General features: G+C 36.6%; 2 protein-coding genes across 2 annotated transcripts in view; both read right to left on the reverse strand.

Moving 5' to 3' along the window:
• Positions 1–3,900: 3,900 nt before the first annotated feature.
• Positions 3,901–26,370, reverse strand: part of LOC140754963 (UDP-glycosyltransferase UGT5-like) — a 128,797-nt gene continuing 106,327 nt past the window's right edge. The window contains exons 8-10 of the mRNA XM_073090123.1: positions 4,964–5,186; positions 4,484–4,703; positions 3,901–4,186 (exon numbers count right to left, since the gene is read on the reverse strand). Of these exons, the coding sequence (XP_072946224.1) occupies positions 3,901–4,186; positions 4,484–4,703; positions 4,964–5,186 (729 nt within the window). The remainder of the gene's footprint in view (positions 4,187–4,483; positions 4,704–4,963; positions 5,187–26,370) is intronic.
• On the reverse strand, positions 16,658–25,725 carry LOC140755015 (uncharacterized). Its single transcript, XM_073090186.1, has 6 exons — positions 25,601–25,725; positions 24,747–24,978; positions 22,370–22,512; positions 20,412–20,553; positions 18,642–18,768; positions 16,658–16,838 (listed from the first exon to the last, which is right to left on the reverse strand). Exons 1-6 carry the CDS (start codon positions 25,653–25,655, stop codon positions 16,659–16,661), a joined length of 879 nt encoding a protein of 292 aa, XP_072946287.1. The 5' UTR covers positions 25,656–25,725; the 3' UTR covers position 16,658.

Raw genomic sequence — 26,370 nt, forward strand, 5'->3', positions numbered from 1 at the left:
GAGTTTAATTTAGGAATAGACATAAACTGGATTAGTCAAGTTTATTTACGCGAATTCTGCTGTGGTCATTAACACAGCCAGTAAATCCCCTATGTGAGAAGGCATAATATATCTTTAGTAACAATAAACGGTAAATATTAGTAGCAATCGTCATATTTAAAATTACAATTATTTTTCACACTACTGATAATCATTTAGAGCTTATGTACTCGTATGTACGAGTATGTTTCATTCTTTGGCACGCCTATTGCCAAAACAGCTTGACGGGTTTGGAAATATTAGGTGATGCTGCATTCGTCTAAATCGTGGGAGTGACATTGGGTACATTTTTAAGCACTCGAGTTTTTCACTACATTTCTGTTATATGTATGTATCTCACTTGGTATTTATGTACGGAACATTGTCATCTTAACTTACCAAGAATCATCGTTTATCGTTCATACTTTATCGGTGAGTTTTCCCAACGAGTCCATTTTTTAGACTTTAATCTCTCTAATCTCTCAGAGAGAGAAATCCCACCCAGTTAATTAATTAACTGACGGACGAATAAAATATAACTAGGCCACGAAGTTCTGACTCAGTTTATGAGTGATGTTTAAAAATGATGCATTTTCAAAAGATTTCTGACTGTCATTTCTGAATCTAAGAATCTCTGACAATTTATTTTTAATGGATGCCCTGATGAGTATAACGAACCACTTTTATAATCATTAGCTTATTTTTATATTAAACATAGTATTATGAAAAACTTAAAATCACAACAAATATAGGACAATTGAAATAAATAATAAAATGTTAATGAATTTATAGAAAAACGGTAACAGCTTTCTGACTTTTACAACAGGTAAAATATAATGACGGACTATTCGGTCTACTCTAATAGTAGAATACTAAAAGTATTTATTATATGCTCTTATATTGTTACCGTTATTTCACGCAAAATATTAGATACAAAAGATAAAAAAATAAATACACTGTATATATGTACCTATATATTGAGATGTGCGATCCACTGAAAAACATTTTTTGCCATATTTTGCAATGACGACCCTTAAAAAAGCCACAATAAACAGATATTTACAAACAAATCAATAATTTCTGATCAAGGGATCCCTTATCAGTGCTTTGTGGTCCCTTAGCCATTACGCACGGTCCAACTGCTTGGGAAACAAATAATGAGGGTAGCGTAAGGGTTACAATTTCTGGAGTGATTAAGATAATGAATGAATCACTCGCTCGTTTGCAGGCCTGATGACGCTGGTGCTATTTGCTGAATTAGGGTATTTGCGTGCCAAATGTACAGGAAATGTTGCACTGGGGAACGGGAATTTGGTTCGTGGAAATAAAGGGAATTATTCTATGGCACAGAACGACGGTGGGGAAACTTACAGAATAGTGATATGGTTAAGTGTTATAGAGGTCTAGTAAGAGCAGAGTAAGGAATTCTTGTTCGGTTATAAAATTGTTAGGTATTTCTCAATGATAGTGTCTTATTTGTAGTCAGCAATGGTCATTTAAGAAGAATAATAATAGTTTATGGATAACACTATCCGTATGTGGACTAATTTAGATAACTGATTGCAGATCCGATAATCTTAATTTGCTATAAATTGAATTATTAGAACATTCGAAATGTACGACAGAATTGTTCGAAGACGATTATAAGTACAAGTGTAAACAGATATAGAATCTTGGGCGAAAACGATCACAGTTGCGTTTCTACCCTTGAGGGCTGAGTTACTTTGTGTAAGTTTGCTATGTTGTGTCATACTGTACCATGATGCTCTTCTTAACATTATATCAGTATGAGCATTGCAGATACTATCATGTAGGCCTGTTCTAGTATGTCCCTGTAGTCTCGGTACTAGAATAGGCCTACGGTATCCCCTGCCTGTCGTATGAGGCGACTAAAAGGGGGCTTCCAGTGTTGCGGGCGGCAAGAGTGGGACCTAGAACCGTCCAGCAAAAGTAACCCCGGGAAGGACGACGGTATGTGTGGCCGCATACCGTTGTAAATACTAGGTGTGTGGGAGGAGCGTAAACTGCTCCCCCAGGGAAGAGCCCGATTGGGGCATCGCGGTCGAAGGAGATCCCGGAGTTCTCCACCAAGCGCCGAGGACGGCCACCGGGGGAGGGGGTTTAGTGCGGTAAAAAAACCACATAACCCGGCGTCGCTCCCACGCCGTCGGGTACCTTTTGAAGGTTTCCCCCTCGTAAACAAAAAGAAAGGCCTGTTCTAGTAGCTGAAATTTATTTCAACAAAAAATGTTCTTCAATCGAGTGATAACAATAACCTTCGACTCGCAATTGTGTACATATTAATACTGGAATATAATTCCCTATTTTTTCATAATCGCGCTCCCCCAAAAACGCTATCAACTCGAATGACAGGGAATACAATATAACCGTTGTATACATAATTTAATAAAGCTTTCCAAGTATCGTTTGTTGGAACAATAAAATCGGTTGCTTTGTTAACCATACAATTGATGTTGGATAAGCAATTTTCTCATATTAATTGTTTTATTATCTTATTTCCATCATCATTATTCTGTTCGTAATGTCCAATTTTATTAATCATTTCATTTTCACTAATTTTTATTAACGTAAAATATATATATTTTTCAATTAGCATAAAGAACTTTAGTAAAAATTCGCAATACGTCAGACAGAGTATATACGGTTTAAAATACCCTGGAGCTCATTTCTATAGTCTTAATTTTCTGAATTCACTTGAGATTAAGACAGGTTTCTCAAACATCTGCAGGGGCAATCTATGGTGCATGGTGGTCGTGGCGATATAGGAAGTATCTCTACAAGTCTACACACTTGCCTACCGTGGTGTTCCAGAGTATGTTGACCAGTTTAGGTTATCGCGTCAAGGGCAATCTAGGGAGCAAGGGTGGTCTCGCGCCCCTGCCACCCTGCTGTAGGGCTATTTCGGAAATTGCCCTTGTTTGACTATATCACAGTTAAGGAGGCAATTAAGGGTCTTCCTCAGTCATACATCCAAAATTTCCTCTGCTGCAGGAGTATGAGTAACCTACTTAACCTGCTGCCACTTCGGTAACAATTTTTTATTTGTCCGGCCGATGAGCAGTATATCGTATTATTTTAAAATGTGTCAAATCTAAAATCTACCAGTTGCTTAAGCGATAGTATCCATTGGACAGCCAGCCTTTTATAAAACAAAATTAATCACGTTGCTGTACAACAGAATTTAGATTTATGATGAAAATGCTAGCAAAATAAATAATAAAAATACAACATTAATATTGATCAAATATGTCTCGTGTGACATTACATCGAATTAGGCTAGACAATAAATAATCGCATGATATGATTTTGAAAATCCAATATACGCGAGACTTTTTGAAAGTTAAACATTTTATTTATTTTATATTTATTAAAATGTTTATTAAAAGTTATAACAATGGTGTTTAAATAAAACTAAATTGGAATACTTTGTAAACACAATTACATCCACAGACATAGAACGTATCAGACGCGTGCTGGAGCAGACAAACAGTAGTACATGTCAAAATGATGTATAGAAAAATAATATGACTTTGTCTGCCACAGTCCTTAGTCGAATACGTTCAATATCTCTACATATATTAATGGTCTACTGATATAAACAGGGCTTTAAGGGTGATGCATATTTTATTTTAGACCAGCTGACTCGGCAAACTTCGTACCACCTCAAAATCTATTTATGAATTATATTCCATATTTACTCAACTTTTAAACCTTCCCTGGACTTCCACAAATAATTTAAAACCAAAATTAGCCAAATCGGTTCAGCGATTCTCGAGTTTTAGCGAGACTAACGAACAGGAATTGTTTTTTATATATAAAGATAGAATACGTTATCTAGATAGACTTTGTTTTGACACTTGATTAACTCTTCTTTTTCTTCGGGTCTGTAAAAATTGTAAGAATAATTTTAAATCCTAGCATCAAGAAAGCTATTAAAACTCCTAACAGAACCCAGTACAGGACAAGTAGAGTAAAGATAAATCGTAGTTCGTAGTACTCTGTCCAGGACATGTTCGCTGCGGGTGCACGCAGATGCTTCGCTCCGCCGTGCCGCAGTACGTGCTCCGTCCACCAGATGGCGCGCTCCAATGGAGTTTGGGGTTGGTCGTGCATTAACGTTCGTAGCTTGACGATGTTACGACGATAGCTGGAATAAGATTGAGCATACTAAAATTTTATACGAAAGTCACATAGTACAAGTATTTATGTCTTCAGAGGAAGCAGAGTGAAACATAAATTATTTCTGTTCTAATTTTTTATATCATCATATGTTTTATATTAAGATAGCAGGATTCATCAACATTTACGAAATTTAAGTCGAAAAGGAAAAGTGCAGATTTCTTAAATATTATTAAAAACCGCTTGAATAGCGTTAACATCCAAAATAAATTATTTGAATCTATGAATATTCACGTCGTTATCATTTATATGATAATTATATTACCTTTCTTCACTGATGACCGTACGTAAAGCAGCCATTAGTTTATCTTCACTCAATAATTCCATATTTACTTGTACTCCAATTCCAAAATGAACATATTTTTCGGTATTGTACCACTGGTCACCAAACATAGGAATACCAATCATGGGTACTCCTGCGTTGATAGCATCATGGATTGATTGAAGTCCACCATGTGTAATGAATAGTTTGATTTTTGGATGTTCTGTAGCAAAATATTAAATATCATTATCAAGATTAGTATGACTTGTGTCATACTAATGAGAAGAATGTGACTTTTATCACACCCTTCATCCCAGAACACAGCGGCGCTTAATACAAGAACACAATACTTAAATTAAGTAGAAATAGGTTTGGCGGTCGTGCCACGCATACGAACCACAAAGGGAACCATCAATATTCAAGTCAATAATATTTAATTAACTTATTTGTATGTAATATATACTCATTCCATTATATACTTACTAAGTACTGACAACTGAGGGAGCTCTTTAAATATTTTGATATTTTTGGGTACTCCTGGCAAGGCATCAACATCCCATTTCAAAAGTACGTCATACGGTATTTCCGAAAGCACGTTTAGTAATATCAGTATTTTCTTCGGAGGCAATCGAGAAGGCTTGATATTGTCACCAAAGCTTACATAGACTACGCCATATCTAGAGTTGTTTAAAAGTGTCAGCCAATCCTGAAATTTAAGCCACGTGTTATCATTTTCTATGAGAGACATATTTTGGACATGAAAAGTATTAAAAAACCTCCTTTATGTAGAAATCTTGTATGAAAATTTCAAGTCATTCCATCAACTAATTTTGAAACATATGGAAGCTGATTTTTTTATAAAAACGAGATGGCAGAATAAAATATTTAATTATTCTAGTGTTTCGTCCAGTGTTCGTTAAATTTAATATTAAGTCTATTAACTTAAACAAAAGCTAAAAAGAAACTCCTAAATTGCAATTGTTATTGGCAAAAACGAAATGTTGGCAGCTTAACCAACCCAATCGGCTTACCTCTGGTAACTCTTCAATGATTTTTGGTTGCATTCCACCCATGAAAACCACATTTGGCGGTACCGGATGATTTACCACCCATATTGGATTTACGTTCAGAAACAACATTTGAACGTTGTTTTTTAACTCGTTCAGTAATGGCATGTCAAGTCCAAAATGACTTTTAAGAATTGGATCCAGTTTCTTTTCATTCGCTTGGAATGCTCTATCTAATCGTATTTGTGTATAAAACTTTGTTATCTTTTCCCAAAAAGTAAGATTATAGACACGATGGGTCAGGCTTGATGGATATATTAAAGGATGAGTTGGAGCACCAACAACCTCGTAATTATCCAATACGGCACCAATTGAACTGACTAATATTACAGGAGCTTTAAATACATGAGACAAACTTAAAACAGATATAACACTTGCTTCTAATAATATGAGGTCAAAGTACGAATGCTTTTCTTTCATCAAATTTATCATTTCTTCCGTTTTCAATTGCTCCAAGAACACTTGATTGAGTCCATTGAAGATCCAATTTACCTTAGATACCATGTCCATCTTTTGATTTGATTCTATGACATTGCTGAATTTTTTCCAGACTTTATACGACATATCTTGGAGGTTTATTTCTATGATGTTGTTTGAGTCCTGTTTGGGGAAAGTTTGTTCACTTGTAACCACTGTTATTTCGTGGCCTCGACTGGCCAACTCTTGTATCAAAGTTCTGTATGCTTCTTGGTCGTTTGTAAATGGCACTGGAAATACTGCTAATATTTTCGCCCCCAATGCAGTGCGTATTGTAAGTACGAGTAGTAGTGGTAATAGTTTCATTTTCTTTTCACAAATTTCTACTCGTTTTACTACTTTAGCAGCAATGTATATCTGTGATATGAGTTCAATAGTAGACACTACGTTAAATTTTATTGTTTGTCGTTAATCACGATTTTCACATTGTCAAAGTAATAATCATACCAAAAGTAATAAAATAGAAAAAATATAACTTATTAAAAGTCATGGTTACCTCACGTATCTACGAATTAGGAATTTTATTTATTGGACTGTTAGAATTTGTAATTTATAAGACTCTGTCAAAAAATGTAGAATAAAAAACTATGAAGTAAATACTCCAAGTCCACTCCAAGTCAAGCAAAAACACATCCGAATCGATTTAGTGGTTTCCTAGCACTAATCCTATATACGACAATATAACTGAACATAAATGGCATGAGAAAATATGAAATTTCAAACAGACTTTGAAATCGAAAACGGGAATCTTTGTCTCTTCATAGAAAAGCTTCATACAAGTCGGAGTTGTCATCGTCAACCAATTACTGTCCCGCTACAGTACCCTTACCATGAGTTTTCAAAACATCCCACAATTTTACGTTACGTTTACTCAATCCATTATTCTGTTCCATTTTCTTCAGCAGACTGAGTAAACGTAACAAGAAGTAAGTGCTCCAGTCTTTTCGTCTACCTCACATGTTCGCAAAAAAAGAGACAAAACCTAAAGCGCCATTTTTCAATTTAGACATTTAATATTACGTTACTGATACTATAGTTCTGATACAATCCGCTAAGGGCGCTGATTGGAATTTGTATGGACAAATACGTAAACAAAAACGTCATATTTGTCATAACGTAAAAACTCATGGTAAGGGTACAGAACACGGGTGTCCTCTCAGAGCGAGAAGGGTTTCAGATTAAAATCCACCGCCTTGGCCAAGTGCGAATCGTAGATTTCACACACCTTTGAGAACTTTTACAAGAACCCTTTGCCATTTTTCCTCACGATGTTTTCCTTCACCGTTATAACAAGTGATAATTAATTTCTAATATGCACATACTTAACTTTGAAAAAATCGGAGGTGAGTGTCTGAGCTCGAATACCTCTCCGATTGAGGGTAAATTTAATCCACTAGCCTAACTGCAAATTGGAGTACTAGTATATTATAGTCAACTTGGTCTAGCTATCTTATCTGACAATAGACTCTACAGATATGATTGTGTCACACTATATCTATCTTAAATGCCTCAAAGTGAGGTTTCATGTTAGTATACATGGAAGCAAGACAACTGTATCAGGATTACTACTACTATCTAGGCTATTAACTAATTGGAAGGAACTAATTGAACCAGTGTAGTCAAGTGAAGTATAGTTGTCAACTCCAAAATAATTGGCCAAGTCCAAGTGAAACCCGCACCTGGAGGGATCCGTACAACCAAAATTTACATTTTTTTTAAATTTCTAGTACCTATTTATTATTATAGCAACCATTAAAGTACACACATTGCGAAAACTTTTAAGTATCTAACTACCTTTCAATAGTTGGAAAAATATCGAATATCAGTTTGTTGTATGTACCCCTTTTTGCATCCAACTTTTTTATTTTTAATACTTGTTGTTATAGCGGCCACTGTTATGCATCCTTTGTAAAAAATTCAAGTGTATATTTATTACAGTTCCAGAAATAGAGCCCTGTGACAGACGGACAGACGGAAAAGCAGCCAAATCTTAGTAATAGGGTTCCGTTTTTACCCTTTGGGTACTCAGATGATCAAAGTTGTATCAATTTTTATACTAAAAAAGTTTGCTAGAAAATTTTCTAAATTCTTTACCACCAAATATTTTTTGTCCATGTCAAAAGTCGTCATTTTTCGAAACTAAGTCGCACACGGAAGACCGTGTCCGTACCACAACATTCTTATTAGTTTTTTATATTATTTATTTATAATTTATTATTATTTATAATATTATCACAGCAACCACAGAATTGAATGCATTGTGAAAATTGATACAGCGAAAAACATAAAAAATGCGTTTTCCTGTACGTTGACCCCTTTGCTGCTTCAGATTTTTTATTTTTCAAGCACTCTGTGAAAAATTTCAAATGTCCATCTATTCCAGAGATACATCCCTATGACATACGGACAGATGGATAGTCAGCGGAGGTTAAGTCATAGGACTCCTTTTTTACTCTTTGGGTCCGGAACCCAAAATAAAAAAGACAAAGCCTTTTATAAAACCAGATAGCATAAGCCAGATTAAACCGGATATAAGCAGATATTGTGAAGGTGGTAGAACCCTTTGTGGTTCGACTCCGGCGGCACCATCGCCACACCTATTTCTACCTAATAACTGCAGTGTTAGGCGCTGCTGTGTTCCGGTTTGAAGGGTGTGGTAAGGGAGAAAGACTTTTCCGAGGCGTTCCAGCTTAGTCCTCAGGGGTAGCGGCGCATCTGTGGCCGACCTCAGGTAGGAATATCTAATCCTATCTGGGGTTTATTACAGATGTCCATGGGCGGCAGTAGCCACTTACCATCAGGTGGACTGCATGCTCGTCTGCTACTCTTATATTATAGAAAAAAAAAGATATATTCGGATATACCTATATGACTTACATTACGATTAATAGCTTAATACTAGAAAATCTCATTAGCGTCTGACCTGAATTCAGGGAAGTATTGTGAAAGGTATATACAGCTTTGTCTGACCCTACTGTTTTGCGCGTTTATCCCACTTGAGAGTAATTAGAGAAATCTAGACCAAGATCCAGATTTTGTAATTACTAATTATTATTTTCTTATACTGATTAGTTTTACGATTAGGAAATGATTATAGATCATGTGTATCTAACAACAAGCGAATCTGGAAGTCAGTCAGGAATGTCAGACCAGTATAATAACCGATCCACAAAAATAATTTCTTTTCTCTCGTGCACTGAACAAAAAACTAAAGTTTTAAAAATTTGTAATTACTAATTTAGATTTTCTCATATTGATTAGTTATTAGTTTTAAGATTTGTATTTGATTACAAATAATTTACAAATAATATATATGCCCTACCGAGGATCAAACCTGGAACCCTCTGTATGTCAGACTACAACGACAAAGATCCAACAGTCTTTTGCAAAACAAAAGAAAATACAAAATTAGGTAACATTTAAAGATGTTTATTCAATTATGAAGTCTGTTAAAAGGCATAGCATAAGATCAGCAATAACAATGCAAATTTTAATGATAACATCTTGGATAGACATCGTTAATATTTATTAAATCATTTCAGCTTGCTCTAAAATAATAACGTATATTGAAAACGAGTTAATTTAAAGGGCATCTTTAAATATACAATAATAAACCGCATGGGAGCATTCTGTTTTAGGATTCCGTACCCAAAAGTAAGAAGGGAACCCTTTTATTAAACCTCTTTTTTATATATAATATAGGAGTAGCAGACAAGCATGCGGTCCACCTGATGGTAAGTGGCTACTGCCGCCCATGGACATCTGTAGTCAACTCCAGATAGGATTAGATATTCTTACCTGAGGTCGACCACAGATGCGCTGCTGCCCCTGAGGACTAAGCTGGAACGCATCGGAGAAATATACATCTTACCACACAAAATCAAATCAACCATGACACTCACGCCGTTTGTCCACCGCCACCGTTATCGAGCCGAAACCGATAATTAATGACGGCGCTAAAATAGCGGTATATACATTACTTTAGCCGCTTGTCCACCGCACGTAAGACACAAGCTAGCCTAGCACCGTAATCCCGGTCGCCGATATCTCTAGTAGATCGGCGCGACAGCTAGATCGGCACCGTGATTTTGCCCGCGATATAAAACACGTTGGAACTTGTCCATATACTGCATTTACGGCGGTCATACTATCGCCGTCACGACATATTAAAATCGGCCCGAAATAATCTTATTTTCAGTATCGGCTCGGTGACGGTGCGGTGGACAAACGACCTTAAGCGTATCTTAATTAAGCCATAGAAACTGTTATTAAAGATAAAAAGTTCTTCTTAATAAAGACACAGTTAATTAACGAAAGTAGGTTTACTTTGCCGTTTTCCTTATCTTGTACTAAATATTGTTCTGTTAAAGCAGTGACAGGCTAGTGGTTTGAAATTCGACCTATTAGTCAGGGAGTCCGAGGTTCAAATCTCAGGCATGCACTACAGCAAGCTCGTCTGCTACTCGCATGCTATAAGAATATTTATATTTTGTGTTTAAATTCTTTTTCACCTTTCATTGTAGGGTGACATTAACCCCTGTGTGCCTCGACAGATCGTAGAACCCTTTATAGTTTGACTTCGAAACTACCTACTTCTGCCTAATACCAGGAATGTTAAGTGCTGTTGTGTTTCGCTTTGAAGGCTGTAGTAAGGGAGACACAATTATTGTGCGTTTTAACTTAGTCCTCAGGGGTATTAAGGCATTTGTACCAAACTCAGATAGGAATCTAATCTTATCTGAGGTTGAATACAAATGTCTATAAGGGCATTAAATGAGTTTTGGGGTTTTGGGGTAAACATGCATATGCGATAGACATCAAGCAAGACCTTAATTATTTAGACATAATTGCAGATTCCTATGGGCGCCAGAAGCCACTTACTGTCAGGTGGACTAAATGCTCGTTTGTTGCAAAAAACCTATGTGTTACACATAAAATTAAATATGGCGGTCGTACCCTCCCGCTATTTATACAAATTATTTTATACGAAAGATATATTTTTAATATAAGATATTACGAAACACGGCAAGTAACAATGGACTAATTATTCTATTATCGTAAAACATGACGACTTTGTACCGTTTATGGCATGTGCTTATAATAATTAAAATAGTTCAACCCTCATTAGGGTGGATTGCGGTCTCTAGCCGTCATTTGTCACTTTTTTGCTTAACACTAGCGAAATTTATGTTTACTTAATGAAAATGGAAATTGAGCTTAGCTCATTCGTTTAAGTACTCAGTGGTGGCCTATGCCCACTATTAGGAACGACTCCAACATTACTGTCTTAGTTCTTAGGAGTATTTATATATAACTAGCTGACCCGGCAAACGTTGTGTTGCCATATAAAAAAATGTTAAGGGTGAACAATACTTAGGGGTATGAAAAGCAGTAGGATTAGCAGTAGCAGTAAGCAGTATGAAAAATCAGTAAAGCCGTTTCGGAGGAGTACGGTACTAACATTGTGACACGAGAATTTTATATATAAAATATAGAAGTAACAAACAGAATGTAACAGACGAGTATGCAGTCCACCCGATGTTAGCTACTGCCGTTCATGGACAAGGCAATCAACCCCAGTATGCAGGTTTCCTCACCGTTTAGCAAGTGATAATGTCTTATACGCACATAACTTTGAAAAATCAGAAGTGCGTGCCTGGGATTTGAACCTCGGACCCCTCGATCGAGAGGCCAAGTTTCTTAACCACTAGGCTATCACCGCTGTAACCAAAACATAGCAGCGCTTAACAGTGTTGTCAATAGGCAGAAATAGGTGTGGCGGTTGTGTCTCCGGAGTTGAATCTTTATGGGTTCTACCTTCAAAATCTAAATCTAGTACAAAATTTGCTATTTATAAAAGGAATCCAGTCGACAGATATTAATTTGTTTTACAGATCTAGAACACTTTATTAAGTACCGAGCCTACTGGAGCTAGATATAATAATGTTAGACGCGTTGTAATATTTTAAGCTTATCGCTCCAAACGATAATGTGTTGAGTAATTTTATCAATAAACAAAGTTGTCTAACTAGGCGCGTTTTAGGATTAACTTAGATTTTGGAAAATATATACATTTAGATTTGTTACTTATAATATATAGATATAAATATATAGATTTAGATTTGTTACTACTTGTTTATTTATTTGTAGGTAAATACACCTATTCTTAGCGTGAACCTGTTCTGCATTTAGGCGGGAGGGTGTGAAAGATAAGAGTAGGAAGTGTGCTTGCTGTTCACCTGGTAGAACCCTTTGCGGTTCGAGTCCGGCGGCACCACCGCCACACCTATTTCTATCTAATAACAGCAGTGTTAGGCGCTGCTGTGTTCCGGTTTAAAGGGTGTGGTAAGGGAGACAGACTTTTCGGAGGCGTTCCAGCTTAGTCCTCAGGGGTAGCGGCGCATCTGTGGCCGACCTCAGGTAGGAATATCTAATCCTATCTGGGGTTGATTACAAATGTCCATGGGCGGCAGTAGCCACTTACCATCAGGTGGACTGCATGCTCGTCTGCTACTCCTATATTATAAAAAAAAAGAAACCTGAAGGAAGTGGCCACCGCTGCCAATGATCCCTGTTTTATAATAGTAGTAAACAAGTACGTAGATGGGATGTGACTATTTGAGGTCAACCACAGATGCGTCGCCACTCAGCAGTTGGAACAACTTATTTCTCAGAAGAAATAAGTTGTTCCAACTTCTTCAGCCTCGAATAAGTAAGCACAGGGAGTGGAATTATAAAGGGTTCTACCGCCTTCATAATTTGTAACAACACGAATCAGTGGTTTCACCTGAAGCTGATCACAGCGTTGCCTGAAAACTAAGATGATCATCTCTCAAGTTTTCTGACTTCAACACTTTTCTATCGATATATAAAAGCTGCATCATACTAGAAATGTACCTATGAAATCCCGTTTCTGAAATTTCACTTTCAACTTCTTCTCCAATGCGCCAAAAGCGAAAATCTTATGTTTCGTTACTTTATCTTGAGTCAAACACCTCTAGTTTTAGCTCTAAAGTAACAAAGAAAAATGATTGCCGACAAAGTTATCTACGAAAGCGAGTTAGTCGGTAATTCTATTTCTTTCAAATGAAATAAATTGTTCCTATAAAAAATGGTTAGTTTACAAAGAACGCTGGTAACAGGTGCGAAGCGCGGTCCAGGAATAGCCGTGGATTGTACACACGGACATATAGCTCGGAAAGCATATTAACAATCACTTGCTCGTCATTTTGTGTAATTGATGTAGGAAACTTTACTGAAGTCATTTTTTTCTGTCCTATTTTTATTTAATAACAGTAGTTAAACGCCGCTGTATTCCGGCTTGAAGGGTGTTGTAAGGGAAACATACTCATCCGAGGCATTCTAACTTAGTCCTCAGAGGTACGAACGTATCTACGACATCCAGTAGTATATTAATATTATCCGGGGTTGAATATAATTACTGATGAGCATTGGCAGTGGAAATTTGTCATCAGATGGACTGCATGCTAGTTTGCTACAACTATTTTCTAATATAAAAACATGTTACAGGTCGGCTACAGATGACAATGTTGGAACACGTCGAGTAAAAACTATCTTACGGACGCTGTAAGGCAGAAATCCTGATAAAAGAAAGAGTCTATTCTATTAAGAAGAAGGAGTCTATTCTATCTGAGTTCAGCCACAGATGCGCCGCTCTCCTGAGGAATATGCTGGAACCCATCAAACTTGAACACAGCAGCGCTTAAGACTGCTGTTATTAGGTAGAAATAGATGTGGTGGTGGTGTCGCCGGAGTCGCACCACAAAGGGTTCTATCACATTTAAAATCTTTATGGGTTCTAAAATATGTAGAGGGATCTAAATTTTTCTTTTTTTGTGCTTGTTATTAATCGGGGTTAAATATTATCCGGGGTTGAATATAATTACTGATGAGCATTGGCAGTGGAAATTTGTCATCAGATGGACTGCATGCTAGTTTGCTACAACTATTTTCTCATATAAAAACATGTTACAGGTCGGCTACAGATGACAATGTTGGAACACGTCGAGTAAAAACTATCTTACGGACGCTGTAAGGCAGAAATCCTGATAAAAGAAACTTGAAGAGTTCTTCTGTTTTAAATCCATGTGCTTCTTCGTTTTTATATATGTTACTTTAGAATTTTAGATATTGTAGAGACGTAAAATTAGATAAAGGCGCCTAGGTTTTAGATACAGTTACACGTCCTCTTCTTGTCGAGAAATGTCCTAATTGTAAAGAAAGAAAGAAGACTGCAGAAAATCATTTATTTATTTAAATACTTGACTCTTTTCCATGACCGTGTGTAGTGCATCCGCGTTGCCTAAGCTATCTTGCGAAGAAAATTTACTGGCTCGTTATTTTCTAGTGGCCTCTCTGACTCGAGAGAAATTTATCGTACGTTACGTTCAAATAGACAGTCGCTGTCTCTTTCTAACCCACAAAGCCTACTCGAGTTGGAGCGAAACAGAAACAAAAAATGTTAAAAAGTTATTAGGGGTTATTCGAACTTCTTGTACCATTTACACTGACATCGATTGCGTAAGTACTGATTGCTGAAGTTTTTTGTGTAACCGTAGGAGGAAAGAAGCTTTCTTGATGGTAAGAATCTACTTGATGGTAAGTGGGCACTCACGGATATCATGTTATCAAGCCCGGGTTTGAGTATTGTTTTTATAATGTAGGAGTAGCAGACAAGCATGTAGTCCACCTGATGGTAAGTCGCTACTGCCGCCCATAGATGTAATCAAGCCCAGATAAGATGTCAGATAGGAGTCTATTCTATCTGAGTTCAGCCACAGATGCGCCGCTCTCCTGAGGAACATGCTGGAACCCATCAAACTTGAACACAGCAGCGCTTAAGACTGCTGTTAATAGGTAGAAATAGATGTGGTGGTGGTGTCGCCGGAGGCGCACCACAAAGGGTTCTATCACATTTAAAATCTTTATGGGTTCTAAAATATGTAGAGGGATCTAAATTTTTATTTTTTTGTGCTTGTGACACTAATTAAGAGTTTGAACTCGTCCTTTGTAAAGCTCATATCCAAGTGACTTTTCAGGACTAAAAGATAATTCCTAACATCGAACGTTAAAATAAAAGCCCCAAACTAATTTCCTATTTATTTTATTCCAACACAAAATCCATTAAAAATTACCAATTTATTTAATCCCAGCACAAGGTCCAAGAAATATTTTCAATTTATTTAATTCCAACACATCCCTTTGGCCGGTTATTCTTTCCTTATTTATCGCACAGTTAATAAATCATTTTCTGGACTTTATTTGATATTAGGGATGAGGCGAATTTCGGACTCCCTTATCAAAGTAACGATAACGTATTTCAGCTTTGCACGTTTTAGTGATAAAAATATTATCGTGTCAGTAATAAATACAAATAATACATTAATGTATAAAATGCGGTTATCGCTAGGTGATTTCAAAATGCAGTTTTATCGCTAAATGATTTCTTTTAGACTATATCAAGACTAAATACCTTGAAGAAAAAGAAATACACATATGTACTAGAAGTACCATATGGTTCTTTCTTCATAATATGGTAGAAATAATAAACAAAAATCAGTCTAACCGAAGGGTTTACTACAGTTACCGTAATTTCAGTAAATTTGTCACAACATCCAAATAGAGCAGGAGTTCTATTTGAAGGTGGTAGAAGCCTTTGTGGTGTTGAACGTACCCCCTTCAAAGCAAAATACAGCAGCACTATGGCTTCTGGCGCCAAACATTGTTTTTAGGTCAAGTCTTTATAAATCATTTTCAAGTTTACATTCAAAAAGGACTTAACTGAGCTACTTCAAAATACTACATTTCACGAACCTAGAAACTTTAAAATTCGAGACAGATAAATAAAATTTCAATACCCAAGAAATATACAACAACGGACCGAGGATTTCTGAGATGGCTTTTGTTCGTTTAATAAAGCAGATTCTGAAGTTAACCATCTCATTAGCGGTGACTTGGATAGACAAAAAGGATCAGCCGTTTTCTATAGCTTTTCTCGGAAAGATTAAGATGGATTTCGTAAAATGCGGTGATGCAGTTTTCTGCTGAATTAAAATACGAAATGATCTATCATTAATTGAAGAAGAAAGATTATTGGATTCGTTTTCAAATGATTCATTATTAATCCATATTTAATTAAATATTTTGCGTTGTTTAAAAGCTTTAAATAGCTCGTTTTTATGACTACTACAATCACTATTTTATTAATTTATTTTTGTAGATTAAATGTATGCAAATATGCGGAATACTTTCAGGATAAAAAATACCATGTGTTATTGCCGATAAAACTATTATATTTATCTTAACATGAAAGTCAATTTTGAATCCCGTAAAAATAAATCCGATTTTATTTTATAATCGTAAAATAAAATAATGATTGGAGTTCTAAAGTTTCTTCGATAGCAATTTACGATATCTAGAGCGATTTCGATTTTATTACGCTTTTAATTTGATTTTACGTCTGTCTTTAATAGGGCTTCGCTCTTCGTAAGTAATAATTCAGTAAACTACAAATGTCAATTTTATAGGCGAATTAGAAATCCGTTTAATTAAAGATCTCAATTAAAGAAATGTGACTATTTTGCTCAAAGGGACGGAAGAAATAACAAATTAGTTTAAAATAATTTATTGACGAGTAAATCGAAGTATACCAGAAGCAAAATTGGCCACATCTTCGTCTCCAACAGGCAAGCCTCGTTAAATGCGTCCGAGCTCATCAGCTTCCCCAGCAAGTTCTTCGAAGGTCGAGGATCTCCGCCGGGACAGTTACTGTACATCATGTTTCTGTCACAATCCTAAAACAATATTATCGTTTATAGTAAGTTTTTGTTTTATGCAAGTAGCAAGCGACAATGTAACCAGATGGTAAAATGGTAAGTCGATTTATGGTCAACAGTAATTAACTCCAAATAAAACTAGATAGTTTAAGGTCGATAACAGATGCATTTCTACCCCTGGGAACACCTCGGATAAGTATGTCTCCCTTGCCACACCCATCAAACTAGAACACAGTAATGTTTAACACTGCTGTTACAGAAATAGTGGCGGTGAAGCGGCGTCGAAGCAGTAAGGGTTTTATCCCCCATAGATAAGTATAGATATCTCACAACCTTGTAATTGAAGGAAGACGTTAAATGACTTAAACGGCTAACAATTCTGCCAGCCATTTAATGGCTGTCATGGTGTAATTTACGCGGAACAATGCCGACATGCGCAGTTAGGTGGTGCAAAAACACGAAATCGAAGAAAAAGTGCGGAGAAATATCGTTTCATTCGCAAATGATCTAAAAACTACCTTTTTATATTTTTCAAACACGAAAATAGATGACAGTGACAATTTCAATTGTTAAAACTGGTTACATTTTCTTGTTAGGAGTGAGTAATCTTTACTATGCCATCCTCATTACATTTATTACAATACTGACTATTTTAATTGCCGACTGAGTTCATAATACAAGGATCAAGTATAACACAAAAGTAAGTATAGTATCAAGTGTTTTACTTAAAAATTAAACCGAATTCCCCAAGTCCCTAATTATCACGATAATATTAAGATCTCTATTGCAGCACTCATAATGTTCGTACAGTAATTTCGCTGAGTTGCCTTATCAGCGACTCCTTTGAGTTGAAAGACAAAGACAATTTAAATTTGATATTTCGAACGAATTGCTGACCTAGAGCGAAATAGCTGAATTCAAAATGGGGCTATATCTGCTGACGGTACTGCGGAAACATGATACTTAATATAATGACAGATCTTAATTAGAGTAATTTTCGATGATATTTTTGTTAATAACAACCATAGATTAGTAAAGATTACTGTCATCTATTTTCGTGTTTTTTTTATAATATAGGAGTAGCAGACGAGCATGCAGGCCACCTGATGGTAAGTGGCTACTGCCGCCTATGGATATCTTTTATCAACAACAGATAGGATTAGATATTCCTATCTGAGGTCGGCCACAGATGCGCCGCTACCCCTGAGGACTAAACTGGAACGCCTCGGAAAAGTCTGTCTCCTGTGAAGAGTGTGGTAAGACCCTTCAAACCGGAACACAGCAGCGTCTAACACTGCTGTTATTAGGTAGAAATAGGTGTGGCGGTGGTGTCGCCGGAGTCGAACCACAAAGGGTTCTACCACCTTCGAAAATGACCTTCGTGTATGAAAAATATTAAAAAAATGTTATAAGTATTTATTAGTATTAGATCGTTTACGAATGAAACGATATATCTCCGCGCTTTTTCTTCGATTTCGTGTTTTTGCACTTAACTGCACATGTCGGCATTGTTCCGCGTAAATTACACCATGACAGCCATTAAATGGCTGACACATTTGTCAGCCGTTTAAGCCATTTAATGGCTTCTTTCAATTGTAGGATATTACAAGGTCACCTTGTCATAGACAAGGCGGTGAGATATCTATACTTAACGATAAAAACAATGACATTGAAAGATTTTTTAAGTTTATAAGTATGTCTACCTTACTACGCCTTTCAAAGCGGAACTATTTGGAGCATCAAACAATAATCATCGTATAATATGAATCTAAATATATGTTACTAGATAGTTTATACCTTTCAAACCAAATACTCACCTACCTGATATACAGCGCCCTCTGAGATGATAACGGAAAACTTTTGCAACGTCACCGCGTTTTCGTAAGAACAGTTTGCCTGTAGTCGGAATAATGACCCCAGGGTACATCGACGAAACTTGGCCCGTGCACTGTACACAATAACAACTATTATACAAAATATCAGTAAGTAGCATTGAAGATAACGAGCCTTATTTCCGTCTAAGATTTAAACAAGTAACTTTAGAAATATAACATTTTGTCCATGAGATTTTAATAAAAGTAATCCTTACTAATATTATAAATCCGAAAGTAACTTTGTCTGTCTGTCTGGTTGTCTCTTCTTCACGCCTAAACACTGAACCAATTTTAATGAAATTTTGTAAAAAATTAGTCTGAGACGCGAGAAAAGACATAGGATAGTTTTTATTCCGGAAATCCCACGGGAACTAGGGATGGCGATCTAAGATCGATTAATCGGAGAATCGATCTTTTGGACCAAAAAAATCGATTATTTTAATCAATATTAGTAAGGAATGAATCGTAAACTATGCATTTGATCAAGTGATGATCTATAGCAAAGTTGTTGCCCATGAGCCCACGAAGGTTCCAGAGTTGGTACGACCAATTTTCGCTAGATGGTGCCACTGTCGTTCCTATGAAGGTACGGATTTTCAGTTTTATGTATGTCAGTATGTCATATTATTTTCTTTTAAACGCGGGCGAAGCCGCGGGCAAAAACTAGTTATTATATAAAATAAACTTGAAATTTAATTTTCTAATCAGAAACCTGCACGGGTAATAATACCCAATGTTGTGAAGTCTACCAATACGCACTAGGCCAGCGCTGAGGACTATGGCCTTAACGGAGACCCGTGGAGAACAGTAAGACATTAGTGACAGTAGCAGAACTGTACCCTTACCAGGAGTTTTTACGTTTTGACAAATATGACTGTTTTGGTATTTGTTTACGTATTTGCCCATACAATTTCCAATCAGCGCCCCTAACGGATTGTGTCAGAACTTGGAAATAATAAGGGCCAATACGTAAACAAATACCAAAACAGTTGTAGGGCTCCGGGGGCTCGCAGCGATGCTAATAGTAAAGGCTATTCGAATTAATCCAGGTTTATTATTGTTATAAGGGAGTCGGAGAAAAACAACGTTCTTTTCTTTCTTGAGTAGTCAGAAGTAAGTGACATATATTTTCTTTTTAAATATACAATAAAGTATAATAAAGGTAAACATATATAAAAACCTATGTCTATTGTCAGCCAGCAGCCTGCATCGCCAACAACAGTTATATTTGTCAAGACGTAAAAACTTATGGTAAGGGTACTGGACCGTAAAGGGTAGTTTTTAGGGCATATGTCTCATTCTTTGGCACGCCCAAATGAGTAAATTGATTGACGGATTTTCCCATATTAGGTGTTGTTAGATTCGTCTATGTGTGCGTGACATAGGAAATATTTTAGGCAGCCGGATTCATTCTTTTTATAATTAACTAGCTAATCCAGCAAACTTTTGTACCGCATCAAAATCTATTTATCAAATATATTTCATACAAAAAAATAGCCTATGTTACTTGTGGATAATGTAGCTTTCAAATGGTGAAAGAATTTTTAAAATTGTGCCAGTAGTTTTTAAGCCTATTCATTACAATCAAACAATCAAACAAACAAACAAAGTTTTCCATTTTATAATATTAGTATAGAAGTATAGATTAATTAATTATTTTTAATACATACGTTTATATATATTCTTAACTGAGTGAGTAACTTAAAGTGAAACTTACCAACATAAATTAAAATGTGTTTCATAATGTGTCCATTCATTTGTCGTATTTTTCTCTAGCTCCACAGAGTCTTTGAATGTTGAGTAGCAGGTTTCCCAAATGGAGGCCTTGTTTTCAATGCAGGCTGATAAATCCATATAACCTGTGAAATCACATTGCAACTATACAATATATACAAGGTTTGAAGGTGGTAGAACCCTTTGTGTTTCGACTCCGGCGGCACCACCGCCACACCTATTTCTGCCTAATAACAGCAGTTTTAGGCGCTGCTGTGTTCCGTTTTGAAGGGTGTGTTAAGGGAGACATACTTTTCCGAGGCATTCCAGCTTAGTCCTCAGGGGTAGCGGCGCATCTGTGGCCGACCTCAGGTAGGAATATCTAATCCTATCTGGGGTTGATTACAGATGTCCATGTGCGGTAGTAGCCACATACCATCAGGTGGACTGCATGCTCGTCTGCTACTCCTATATTATAAAAAAATGCTAACTAAACATACGCGCAACAACTTCAGAGCGGACTAGCAGTTTGGTGCGGACTATACTTTATTAATATTTGTCCAAGTGCGAGTCGAACTTGCACACGGTATATTACTTATTAAGAATAAAATACATCAACCAAAATTGCAACCAACTTCAATATAATTCAAACAATATAATTCACTTAATTACTGGAAAACCTAGGAACAAGAATCTAGTAACATTATTCACCAGCTCTTCCGTGTGATAACTAAAGTGGGAAGGCAAGGTGGGATGTTCCATTCGAGGAAGTTCAACTAAGTACATAAGTACCCCAGAACACAAAGTTAATTACGAACTTACGAGATGAGGGATTCGTGTTTCGTTATTTCCAAAGTTACATTCGGAAAATGGGAATTGCATTTGCAATTAAAATTTAAAATAGAAAATAAGTAAGATTTTCAGTACTTCACTATGATTATGCTTTTGGTGTCATTATGTCTACAGACATACGCCCCGTGCTTGGCACGTTCAGTGTCTGTAGTAGTATGTGAACCTTTATAGATGCTATGAACACAAAATGGACAAACATGCGATATGGCACCTCTTAAGGTAACTATTTCTAATTATATGTCTGCTTGGTTCATTTCCTTTAAGCATTTATTTATTGGATAATAATAAGGTTATATACAATATTTGAAACAAAGCATATATGCAGTTTAGAAAAATCTTTTTTTTGTTTTTTTTTTTTTTATATAATATAGGAGTAGCAGACGAGCATGCAGTCCACCTGATGGTAAGTGGCTTCTGCCGCCCATAGACATCTGTAATCAACCCCAGATAGGATTAGATATTCCTACCTGAGGTCGGCCACAGATGCGCCGTTACCCCTGAGGACTAAGCTGGAACGCCTCGAAAAAGTCTGTCTCCCTTACCACACCCTTCAAACCGGAACACAGTAGCGCCTAACACTGCTGTTATTAGGTAGAAATAGGTGTGGCGGTGGTTCCGACGGAGTCGAACCACAGAGGGTTCTACTACCTTCAAAATCACAGTTCGCTGGCATTTGAATCCGGACCAAAAGGTGAGATCTTGAAATGACCACTAGGATATCAGTCGAAGGCTAATGGAGCCTCATCAGCACCTATTACTTCCTAATAATAGCAGTTTAAAGCCCTGCTGTGTTCGAGTTTGAAAAGTTGCTGTAAGGGAGACATTACCGATTCCGACTTAGTCCTCAAGGGTAACGCATCTGTGACCGAACCTAATCTTATCTTATTGCAGATGTTCATGGGCGGAAGTAGTCACTTATAGTCCGCGTGAAACAGCCAGTCCGCTCTGAGTCGCCATAGCAAATTGTATGACTACACCTGCTCGCAGCAACTTCAGAGCAGACTAGCAGTTTGGCGCGGACTATGCCATCAGGTGGACCGTATGTTTCTTTGCCACTTCTGTTATAATAATTGACTGGTTAATGCATAGGGGTAAATTAAGATAACTTACGTGTTAGAAACCACTCGTCATCACATACGCTTCTGATGACGTGAATGTGGCCTTTAATACCTTCTTCATTGAAATGGTCCTGTGTTATGTCTTTGCACTCAGCGTTCCAATCTATAGCGCAATTGACTAGATGCTTTATTGCTCTGAAAATTAAATTTGAAAATAAAATCTTCAATAATTTGATAGTTGATAACACCATTGGGGCAAGGTGGTGTTTTGGTCTTTGGAAGTGCCAAGATCTTCTATGCTGTCTTATAACAACAGCAGTTCAAGTGGTGCTGTTCAAGCGCTTTGATAGGCGTGGCAAGGAATACATAATTTTCCACGGCGTTCCAACTTAGTTCTCATGGGTAATAACGCTTCTGTGGTGGGTTTCTAGTAGGTCTAATAATATCTTGATATAATTACAGCTGAAGCCTCTGGGCGGTAGCAGTTAACCAGTAGATGTTAACGTAGTAAAGATACTCTAATGTGGTGTGGGTAATGTGGTAAGAAAAAACAGGTGTCCAAGGATGGTAGTGGCTTTTTATATATTAAGGAGTAGCAGACGAATGTGTGAGTAACCGTGGATATTTGTTACCAACCCCAGTTAATATTATATTCTTGCATAGAGTTTGCCACGGATTCACCGCTACACCTGAGGACTAAGTTGAAGTGCCTCAAAAAGCATGTCTCCCTTACTACACCTTTCAACCAGAACAGCACGCTTAACACTGCTGTTATTTGTGGTGCCGCTGGCGGGCGGGAACCACAAAGGGTTTTACCAAATTCAAACAGATCGACTGGTAGATCTCTAATGTTATTCGGGCTTGATTACAGATGTCCATAAGGAGGAATATCCTACCATCCTTTGAAGTATCAATTTCTAAATTCTACAATATAAATAAAAACAGCGTCGATATAAGAAACATATAACACTGAATTTGATTCCAAGCGTACAGCCACGTAGTTCGAAACCAGTAGGACACTTATTGTTTTTTGGAAGCTCAGCGGAAGTGCTCAACTGCTATTACAAAGTTTCCTACTGTTAACAGTTTGATTCTATCTAAATAGGAAGGCAAAGTTTAGCTGGTCATTGTTCAGATTTATATGTATTCAGAAAAAGCATTTAGAGAGAGGTTTGAGTATGTGATTTATTATTATTAACACCTTTAAGAATAAAAGGCTGCTGCTGTGTTTTGATTTGTGTCTGAATGGTTTGGAGACATACTTTTCCGAGGCGTTCCAGCTTAGTCCTCAGGGATAGCGGCGCATCTGTCGTCCACCTCATGTAGGAATATCTAATCTTATCTGGGGTTGATTATAGATGTCCATGGGTAGTAACCACTCACCATCAGGCGGACTGTATGCTCGTCTGCTAGTCCTATATGTATTATAAAAAAAATACCTAAATTATCGTAAACTAAATTTATCGGGACTAAAGTCACCCTTTGTCTTTTTCTGAATCCCTGACAACGTGACCACTAAATTTTATGATGATCAGTTTTGTAGTAAATACGTGAAAGCGTAACAAACAACCAAACACACATTCACATTTCTTATTTAGTTTATATCTATATGTCGTGGATATCGATATCGTTATTTAATAAGATTGATAATTTTATTATCTTAGTACCTGTACCTCAGGTAGTCGCCGTGACGTCACTTTTATATGAAAAAGTTGCGCAATGTGGACAGAGCGAATGCGAATACGAATTCGAGAGTGAGGGCTATGCGCTGCGGCAGTCCGTGAGACACGGACCCGGTCACATCTCCAATGCGAAACTGTTTACCTAAGTAACGCATTTGATCCCTATTTGTTTCAATAGGCTACCATAGCCCTCGCTATGGTTATTTGCTATGTACTTGACCGACTGACTATGATAACTTATTTTATTGCTGAATTACTGACTGACGTGTCCCTTTAATGTCCTGATTGTGTTTTTTCCGACATATCCTTATCCTTACTAATATTACAAATCCGAAAGTAACTCTGTCTGTCTGTCTGTCTGGTTGTCTCTTCTTCACGCCTAAACCACTGAACCGATTTTAATGAAATTTTGTACAAAGATAGTCTGAGACCCGAGAAAGGACATATAATAGTTTTTATCCCGGAAATCCCACGGGAACTAGGGATGGCGATCTAAGATCGATTAATCGGAGAATCGACTTTTTTTACCCAAAACATCGATTATTTTAATCAATAATAGATCGATAGATATTAGATAGATAGATTATTGAATCGTAAACATGCATTTGATCAAGTGATGATCTTTAGCAAAGTTGAAGGTACGAATTTACAGTTGTATGTATGTTAGTATGTTATATTATTTTCTTTTAAACGCGGGTAAAGCCGCGGGCAAAAACTAGTAAACATATATATCAGAGTATTTCTTACCTGCACCAGTCTCCTATTTTGTCGGGCATTGGTGGAGAAATTCGTGTTGAATTATATATGAAAGCAGCTTCAACTGTACAATTGAGGGCGAATCTTGAGAAATCATCGCAGTTCAGGTTCTGCGACGATATGTATTTCTCCTTTTCCTTCGATAAAACGGTCACAGGTTCAAATTCAACTTCTTCTGTTGGCATATAGTTCCTGTGTGTTATCTCTTCGTATTCGTTCAAATCTGGATTTATTACACTTTAATTAATTACTATTATTATCAGAAATATTTGATCACTTGGTATAACAATTTAAGAAAACATCGAAAGTAAAGTTATGACTAAAATTGCTCCAAAGATGGTATGTGGTCTGCACAACGGCCTTTTACATCTCTGTAGGAGTATAACCTAAAGTTTAAGGAATAATTTTAGGACCTAAATCAATTGAAGTTCTAGAAGAATTTTGCGCGCCGCGGGAAAAACGGAAGCTTACGATAATAATTAATAAATTACCTAGACTTAAATTTAGTTTAAACATCTAATTATGTTACACTAAATTATTTATTTTTCCCTTGTTAACTTGCGCATAAACCAAATTCCATTTCCTATTTAGTTCCTTTAAAGGATAACGTAACAGAGTACAGACTCCTTTCTTAGTGCTCATTTACATTATGTAAGAACCTCCGCAGTAATTTCATGCTTCTAGAAGCAGATTTTAGCTCTATTTAGCTTGTCTTGAGAATTCAGAAGAATGTTAAATTGTGAAAGATATTCTGTATAAAAAATAAGATAAATTTGGATATTACGGACAGACATATATAAACAGAACCCAGAACAAACATCTAAATTAAATATAACTAAACTTACAGACAGCGCTCAAAACTTTCAAAACCATTGATAAAACCAAAAAATGAGGAACCATTTCGTAAATTTCGTCTTTATAACCATTTCTGTATAAAAATATATGTCAGTCGTGTTTGAATTGTCACAGCACGAAATATCGTGACAGATAATAAAGAACGTATTATTTATAGACTCTACGGTTTTACGACTAATTATGTATGGTTTTTTTAATGTATGTGTACTTCTATATTTTTAGTACCTGGACGACCGAGCTTTTTTGGTGTTTGAATAATAAAACAAAAATACCGATTATTTGAAATAAAAGTCACGAGTGCAATTATTTTTCTCACAAAAAGAAGGAACTCGAAAAAGAGAAAAAATAAAAGAAACAATGGGCCGAGATTTGAACCCGGGTTACCTGCGTTTTAAGGGGCCCGATGTCCCGACCAAGCTATTCTAACTTCGTAAATGGTGGCGAAATATTCTAATGATATTGTAGGAGTATATGCTCGTTTAAAGGTTTTAGATTATCAGATAAGATTCAAGAAATAAAGGAGCGTGCAATTCTTCTGATGGTACTTGGTCACTACAGAGAATTAGATTCCGGTTCTCATTTTACAACGGGATTTTAGGATTCTCTACGGTTAATCTCGGGATCCCGAAATAGACACGGCTCCCGGTACCGGAATTGTAAAGTACCAATGATGATGTCCATTAAAGGTTTCCTTTGTGGTTTGACTCCGGTGGTACCACCGCCACACTTATTTCTATTTAATAACAGTGTTAAGGGCTAC

Source organism: Epargyreus clarus, unplaced genomic scaffold, assembly GCF_041222505.1.
Source record: "Epargyreus clarus isolate Ecla_fem2 unplaced genomic scaffold, WU_Ecla_fem_2.2 ptg000032l, whole genome shotgun sequence".
NCBI lineage: Eukaryota > Metazoa > Arthropoda > Insecta > Lepidoptera > Hesperiidae > Epargyreus > Epargyreus clarus.